The sequence below is a fragment of the Hevea brasiliensis genome, chromosome 8 (genome assembly GCF_030052815.1).
Source record: "Hevea brasiliensis isolate MT/VB/25A 57/8 chromosome 8, ASM3005281v1, whole genome shotgun sequence".
Taxonomy (NCBI): Eukaryota; Viridiplantae; Streptophyta; class Magnoliopsida; order Malpighiales; family Euphorbiaceae; genus Hevea; species Hevea brasiliensis.
Window position 1 is genome coordinate 99,176,897 of NC_079500.1, and position 8,189 is coordinate 99,185,085.

General features: G+C 33.2%; 1 protein-coding gene across 1 annotated transcript; it reads left to right on the forward strand.

Moving 5' to 3' along the window:
- Nucleotides 1-560: 560 nt before the first annotated feature.
- Nucleotides 561-5,876, forward strand: LOC110653572 (glycosylinositol phosphorylceramide mannosyl transferase 1). Its single transcript, XM_021809274.2, has 5 exons — nucleotides 561-1,234; nucleotides 2,166-2,562; nucleotides 3,031-3,194; nucleotides 3,297-3,367; nucleotides 5,498-5,876. The coding sequence occupies exons 1-5, from the start codon at nucleotides 1,044-1,046 to the stop codon at nucleotides 5,656-5,658; spliced, it is 984 nt and encodes a 327-aa protein (XP_021664966.2). The 5' UTR covers nucleotides 561-1,043; the 3' UTR covers nucleotides 5,659-5,876.
- Nucleotides 5,877-8,189: the final 2,313 nt, after the last annotated feature.

An 8,189-nucleotide genomic window follows, 5' to 3' on the forward strand; every position in this document is an offset into this window, starting at 1 on the left:
AATTGTTTATTAATATCAATTATCAACAAACTTATAAAGTATAGCTCTCAATCAAAATAATTAAAATAAAAGCTATTACAATTATTTATCAAACACCTCATATTAATGATTTATTTACGATCAGATCAATTTAAAACATTAATCAAACGTAAGAATTTAATTGATAATTATATGAATTTTAGGATTTAATTATAAAAATTGATAAACTTTTTGAGATTTCTGATGTGATTTTTTCGGTGTTGATATAACGACTGACATAAAATTTTTGTTAAATATATTAACGATTTATTAATAATTAAATTAATTTAAGATATTAATTAAACATAAAAATTTAATTGATAATTTTATAAATTTTAAAATTTAATTATAAAAATTAATAAATTTTAAAATATATTTTTTTTTGTCAATTAACCCTATTTATTATATGAGGAAGGAATCTATTAAATTTGACATTAGCACAAAACAACATATAAAGTTCAACGAAAAATATCTGACAAAAAAAATCTGACATATTGTAAAACACCCTACGCAACGGTCAAAACAAAACCTTCTCAACGTCCTCCACGTGTAACATACACCATACTTTCTCGCTGTCAGTTTCGCCCTCTAAAACCCACCACCGGCAACCAACCACAGCCACTCTAACCTCTCTTTCAGCAGTCAGCTCTCTCTATTCCCCATCTCTCTTCCATTGCCAAGGAAATTAAGAAAAAATTATCCCTTAAAAAAAAAATTATCCAACGACGGAGATTACTGTGTCTTCCTCAGATAATACATTCCCACCACTTGTCCCTGCGCTTTCCATTTTTGTGCCTCCGTTTGGCTCCTTTCTCGCTGCATCCTATTATTTCCTCCCTCCCTGAAACGCACGCCACCGGGTACCCGCGAGGAAGAACGTAAAACAGAGCGTAAAGTGAATGATCTGTTGTTCTGTTGCGGTGGCCTTTCGGTCGAGTATTTCCTGAATCGCCTGCCCTCTCTTCTCGGGGCTGGATCGGCTTTTCTCTTGAGTTGATTGATAAGGAGAAGCAACACTGGCGGTGATGAGAGGAAGCCTCTTGATTAACCGTCGCGGGATGCAGAGATTCCGGCAACTCGCGATCACTGTCACTGGATCGGTTAAGATCAAGCTATTACTCTGCTGTTGTATAGCTTTTACGCTGCTCGCGCTCGCTGGACGCTCATCGGATTTCATGAGATGGACCAAACCTGCTGAACAGTTCTCTGTTCCAGGGTGCGTATTTTATAAAATCAGTTATCAAGATAATTATATTGTTGCCTTTGTGGTATTTTTTGTCCCTACTTTTATTAAATTTTGTTTTATTCAGATTTAATAAGCTAATCCATTTGCCTTTATTTTTTTAATGAAATAGGATTTTTTTTTATCCGGTACAAATTTAGTAAATGAAGCTATCGATTTTATCCATTTTATTGGTGGATGACTATCTTGATTCAATTTTAGTTGAAAATTTTCCGCTTTGGGGATTGAAGATGGAATGTGAAGAATTTGAAAGAATTTTGTGCTCAATTTATAGCAACTTGAACATCACTTAGAGGGAGAGGGGAAAAATCTTGACTACGTTAATTGTTTGAATAATACTTTTTGACCGGTTCAATATCTAATATTTGAGCAGCATTTGGATTTCGAAATGCTGGAACTTGAAATGGGGCAGCAGTTGAGGGCCATTGTTCATGTCTATGCAAATAGGAGTTGTCCATGAAGAAACTGAACTCATGACAAATGAGTTATCTTTAGACGTCCAGTGTCAAGAATCAGCTGAGTTTGTCTTGGTGATTGTTCTACTTGCATATAATTCATTAATGTGCTTTTTGTTGGCCAAACAATGGAGGCAATGTTCCTTTATTTATGTGTTTGTGTTTATACATATCTTGAGATTATTTGTGGATATTTCATGAATTGTTAGAGCATTAAGTGAATATGCATGTGATTCTGTGATTTCAAATGCACAGTTGCATAGCATTTTATTAAGCACTTGTAATTAGATTTTTTTTTTTCTGCCCTTTTAAGTCTGAGATCGTAAAGCTTGAAGGATGCTGGTGAATATATGTTTGAAACTGTCTTCTCAACATCCTTAATGCCTTGTGTACATGTTAGAGCATGTTGATTCTTATGTTATTGTTTTGGATTTGAAATTTTTATACAGGAAAGGATATGCTATTGTAGTTAACACATGGAAGAGATACGATCTGTTGAAGCAGTCAATTTCCCACTATTCAACTTGTGCTGGGCTTGATTCTATACATATCGTCTGGAGTGAGCCCAATCCTCCTTCAGAATCTCTTGTTAAGTATCTTAATCACATTCTACTGTCAAAATCTAAAGGTGCGAGGCAGGCTGAGCTGAAATTTGATATCAACAAGGAAGACAGTTTGAATAATAGATTCAAAGAAATCAAGGATTTGAAGACTGATGCTGTTTTCTCAATTGATGATGATGTTATATTTCCTTGCTCTTCAGTGGAATTTGCTTTCAGTGTTTGGCAGAGTGCCCCAGATACAATGGTGGGCTTTGTGCCCCGTGCCCATTGGGTTGATCAATTGGTATGGCTTTGTTTTATTACTATACTTTGCGGCAGTATAATTTTTTTGCTTCCTTTTTTCAAGTTTGTGTAAACATCCAATTGAATCAAATTTGTTCTTCATGGAAACATGTTACAGAGAATAGCAGTAACCGATGCAATGTTCATGAATCAATCTGAGAAAGTCATTAAGTGGTGCATGAATTGGTTCTGTTTGTCTCATGTTATACCTGTATATTTGTACCTGAAAGTGTAACTGTAAGCAAAGCTATACTTAATTGTTGACTAAGTTTGTATAAGGTGTTATATTCAATCTAGATAAACTTGGGCACTTCGAATGTAAATATACAGATTGCAGTTAGGTACTAAAATTTTCACATTAGTCATATTTATTTTCTATTGGCAATAATTTAGGAATCAGACAGTCACCTACATGGAGGATATATCTGGATTTGCCTTAGGCGTTTCAGTTTGTTCATATTTTATGCAGGAAGGGAAAAAGGATTACTACATATATGGTGGATGGTGGTCTGTTTGGTGGACTGGTACATATAGTATGGTACTCTCTAAGGCTGCCTTCTTCCACAAAAAGTATCTTAGTTTATATTCAAATGAGATGCCAGCATCAATCAGAGAGTACACAACGAAGAACAGGTGCTTGTTCTATTAAACACAAATTATGCTTGTCCTTTTGCTTTATTCTGCTGTATTACTTACATGTTAACTGTTCCTTTTAATTTGGAACTGATACACCAGGAACTGTGAAGATATTGCAATGTCCTTTCTTGTTGCAAATGCAACTGGAGCTCCACCTGTTTGGGTGAAAGGTAGATGATTTATCTGATATAAGTTGTTAATGATTTATTCGCATAATCTCATTTTCTGTTATTTTTAGTAACTTTTATTTAATAATTATAAATTTAGACAGTGTTATGTGTTATACAAAGCACCTGGCTTTTAACTATGAAATTGGTAAATTGAATTTAAAGGTGGAAATTCTAATGCTGTGAGGTATGACAAAATATATGCAGAAAAGCACCAAAAGAACATTGTTGTAACTACATCCATGGTTATGGGTTTAAAGTCCTTTCCTGCTTTGTCAAAGAAATAGGTTCGTCAAAGATATAGGATAGGATGATAGAAAAGGACTAGCCTTTGGTGGCTGCTGCAATCTTGTTCTGTTAACATATCTGGTAAGGTTATGTTCTTAGTTAATTCAAAGGTCACCTTGCCTGCTTTCAGCTTGATGCAATTAGTAGCTCCTCCTCCTCATTCTTGTAGGTTGTTGAGCTTTTCCTTATTGTCCTGGTAGCTTAGCTAATAATCTTCTCTTTTATATGGGATGGATGATTTATTTGTTTGTTTGTTTGTTTGTTTATATAGAAAAAGAAAATCATTGAAATGAGTTAACAAGAGGAAGGACAATATTTTTTTTTTCTCTCAAAAAAAAAAAAAAAAAAAAAAAAGAAGAAGAGGAAGAACAAAATCTTGTGATTGAGTGAAAGGGGAAATAAGGAAGGATGAGATGCTAGGCAATAAGCAAAATCTCATTGTCTGAGGAATGATGGTGCCTGAGATCTAAAACTTTGAGGCAGATAAATGGGGCCTGTCTCTTGATTTGCAAACGTGCACCAGCAATTCATGATTTGTTGGTGCAAAGATCCAATTGAGGTGACCTATTTTAGAAACTTGATAATATTGCTTAGCTATCCATGCTTTTAGTTTGGAATGTACAATAGCCGTTCTTTGTCTAGAACCTTTGGCTTAAGGTTGACAGGTATAAATATGTTGCTTCTTGAAATATTGACTGGGTATGGGCTGTCTGATATGATTGACTAAATCCCAGCTAAATTGATTCACCGTTTAATCATAAAAAATTTTTGTTCAAGAATTTGATGATTGAGAATTTATCTGCATTCGCTGAGAGTCATGGTTATATCTGTCATTAAAACAGGGTTGTGAATATAGCAGTGTGCTTAATATATTCCTTCAAGTATTTAACCTTCACCACCAGTTGCATGCTTTGGTGGAGCATTTTATAGGTGTAGATGGGTACTGGTGAAGGAACATACTATTAAGTGGAAAAACACTTGGCGTTCAATGCTGTGGCATGCAATTTATATTTCCATGATCATTGTTTTGTACTTCCAATTTTTCAAATTTTCTATGTGGCTTTTGGCATTTTGTTTTTGGAGGACATATTGCTAAATTTTTCTCCTCTTAAATGTAGTGGTGTATAAAAATTATCTTAATTGAAGTTGTTTCTATGGAAAAAGAAAATAAGGGGACTTGCTTGAGATAGTATTTAACTTCAAATTAAAAATAGAAAAACTGAAGGACTGATAAACACTTTGTGCTTCCTGGATCCGAAATAAAGAAATATCAAGGCATCCACTGAGTGGTAAACCTTTTAGCAGACTGAGGTTAGTCTTGGTATGATGTAATTCGTATTTGGAGGATCATTTGAACGTTGTTCTACCTTTTTTATGCCCTCTAGCTTCTCTCTGTGTGTTCTATGGGAGTACTTCAATTCTGGTTTATCCTTTCGAAATTTTTGACCATGGTTTATCAATTGGTAGTAGATGGAAAAGTATGACATGTGCCTGTGCTTCCATGGCATGCGTACCATTGCTAGAAAAACTTTTTAATTCTTGGAATTTCGAGCAAAATGAAACAAAAGAAAATAAATCAAAAAAAAGAAAAGAAGGAAAACATAAGCACAACTTAGTGTGTTTACACTTTCATCACATTATGTTCCTAGTTTAATAATATCTTTATCATGAGATGCAAGGCATAGTCAATAGATTATGTTTGTAATTATATTTGGAGCTTTTCACATTTCATTCTTGGTAGTTGTTAAAAATGTTTATTGCATGAGTTTCGTTGTGTGTTTCATTTTCAACCACCTATAAAACAAATCTATAACTTATAACATGTCTCTGATGTTGCCACTGCAGGCAAGATATTTGAGATTGGTTCGACTGGAATTAGTAGCCTGGGAGGTCATAGTGAAAGAAGAACAACATGTGTTAACAGATTTGTCGCGGAATATGGGCGAATGCCCCTGGTATATACATCTGTTAAGGCTGTTGATAGCCGCCATGCCTGGTTCTGGTGATGCTGTGGATTCTTCTATATTTTGAATTGCTGAATTTCCACTTCCCTTTGAGCAATTCCAATTCTTTTTATTTGTATTATAGTTCAATATATGCGTTATTTACGTCTTCTTTTGAGATAGAAGCTAATTTAACATTCTACCTTAGATTGATTACTTGTATACTCACTATGTAACTAGAAGATAGTTGCCACAAGTAGCAATATAAATTACATTTTGCCTTGTAACTAGCCTGGCTTGGTCGGTGGTTACCATGCTCGAGTATCCATTCTCCCCAATCCCCTTACCTTATGAATACGCTCAGGATCCAGCTGTAGAATGAAACACCTTGATCTTTGATAGATAAATTTAACCTTTGAATTGGAAAATAAATTTTACAACTAAACAACACTTCTATTCTATACAATGGGTTTTAAATTAATAAGCATCATCGCAATGAATGAACTTTATTGAAATTGTTTGTGGAGCCTGGATTGAAATAATTGAAACAGAAAGGAAGTATAAATTTTGATAATTATCTCTGAATTTATCTAGTTGTAACATTATAATCTGTCGACTTAAAAATGTAACATAAAATCTTATCAATTTTTAAATTTTATACAGTATAATCCCTCTAACATCTAATTATCGGTTTTTCAGTTAGACGCTGACCTGGACAATTCTAGTATAAAGTTTACTCAGTATTTCTCTTTTCTATCTCAAGCCATTTATAAATTAAATCATTTCTCTCTATAAACAGAATAATTTTTCACGTGTAGAGAGAATAATTTTACACTTTGCATACAAGAGGAGAGAAATGTTGACTAAGCGCTATGTGAGAGCTGTTCACGTCACTTTCCAACTGAAAAATTAGTAAAATTAGTAATTGAAAGTCAGAGGAATTTTACTATGTAAAATTTGAAAGTTTAGGGATTTTTATATTACATTTTAAAGTTAAAAGATTACAGTATTACAACTATTTAAGTTCAAGGACAGTTGTTAAAATTTATCCCAGAAAGGAAATAAAGAGAGGCAAAAAAGATATTATGCATTGAGCTATCATTGTATCAAAAAAGATATTCTGCATTTCCACCTCAGCTAAGTAGCATAACAACTTTGATAACCATCATCACAATTTCTCGTTTTCTATAACTTACATAACTTCTGCCCCTCCCATACCCCCCCCCCCCCCCCCCTCTTCCTCTCTTAAAGATGGAGATTGGTTTAACTAAACCAATACCATTTGGCACAAGAAAAAAAATGGAAAGAAGAAGAATTGAGTGGTTTAGCGAACAAGTCTGCAAGTTGTGCTTTGCTGCCAATATGAGTTGTGGTGATAAATTACTGCAACACTTGTTGACGAACTATATGACAGTCGATATCCAAATGTTTAGTACGCTCGTGAAAGACTGGATTTTTGAAGATGTGTACAATGGCTTTGTTATCACAGAACAGCTGAATAGAAAGTGATAACTGAATTTGAAGATCACGAAGCAAATAAGAAATCTATTGAAACTCACAAACTGTGGTGACCATACTCTGGTACTAATGTTGGGTATCTACAAGTATATGGGCTGTATCAAATAATAAAGTAATAAGTCAAGTATCGTTCCTACAAGAATTTACGTTTAAATACCAAACTATGAATAAAGATATTATTTGGGCTAATGATAATGGAAGTGAAGAGCAAATATAAATAAACTTGATGAAATTGATAAATCTAAGCAAAAATAAGTAAATAGCAAAGCAAATAAAATTTTAAACTAAATGAAATTAAACTAAATTAACAATGGGTAATTAAAATTAAAGATTAAATAATGGTGGAAATGATTCTAGAGTTGGCCTTATGCGTAAATTAATTGGGATTTATCTTGGTTTATCCAATTTTAAAAGAAAATAGAGTTTGGAGGTAATTGATTATAAAATCCTTTGATATATATTTTTAAGCAAACCAAAGAGTATTTTAAGAAAATTAAACCTACTTTCGTACTATATTTGATTCACTTAAAACTCATTAAGTTTTGTAACCAATATGAATATTTTTAAATCTCTAGTTTATTTCTAATCTAGGTATTTTTAAGTTTTAATCCTTGATTATCTATAAATGATTTTCACCTTTCGATCCTTTAATCAAAGATTTAAAACAATATCCAATAGGTATCAATATTAGGCAAGTAAAATAGGCATAGAAGGAAAAGAATCAAAGTTCATATTTATATAAAATCTAGAATAAATCAGTCAAAATTTATAAGTTAATCTAAAACATAGTTTTCAACTCAAGTGGGGTGTTGGTTGCAAAAAGCAAGCTTTTGGCGGGAGTTCCCTTCAAATAACGAAGTAGAGCAATTAAAGCATCATAGTGTGGTTTTCGTGGCTCTTGTAAAAACTGACTTAAATTATTGAACAACATAGGAAATATCTGGACGCATGAGATTCAGATACAATAATCATCCCATAAGACAACGATAATGCCCTGCATTTTGAAGAAGATCACCCATAGTGTTCTTTAGTTTGAGAGACTTGGACATAGGAAATTCTTTCATTTTAGCATTAAT

What these genes read in the sequence shown, in the direction of transcription:
- LOC110653572 (XM_021809274.2), top strand. Translation starts at nt 1,044, where the DNA reads ATGAGAGGAAGCCTCTTGATTAACCGTCGCGGGATGCAGAGATTCCGG. An exon ending in GAACAGTTCTCTGTTCCAGG is followed by an intron (nt 1,235 to 2,165) that starts GTGCGTATTTTA and finishes ATTTTTATACAG; the next exon opens with GAAAGGATATGCTATTGTAG. An exon ending in TCCACCTGTTTGGGTGAAAG is followed by an intron (nt 3,368 to 5,497) that starts GTAGATGATTTA and finishes TTGCCACTGCAG; the next exon opens with GCAAGATATTTGAGATTGGT.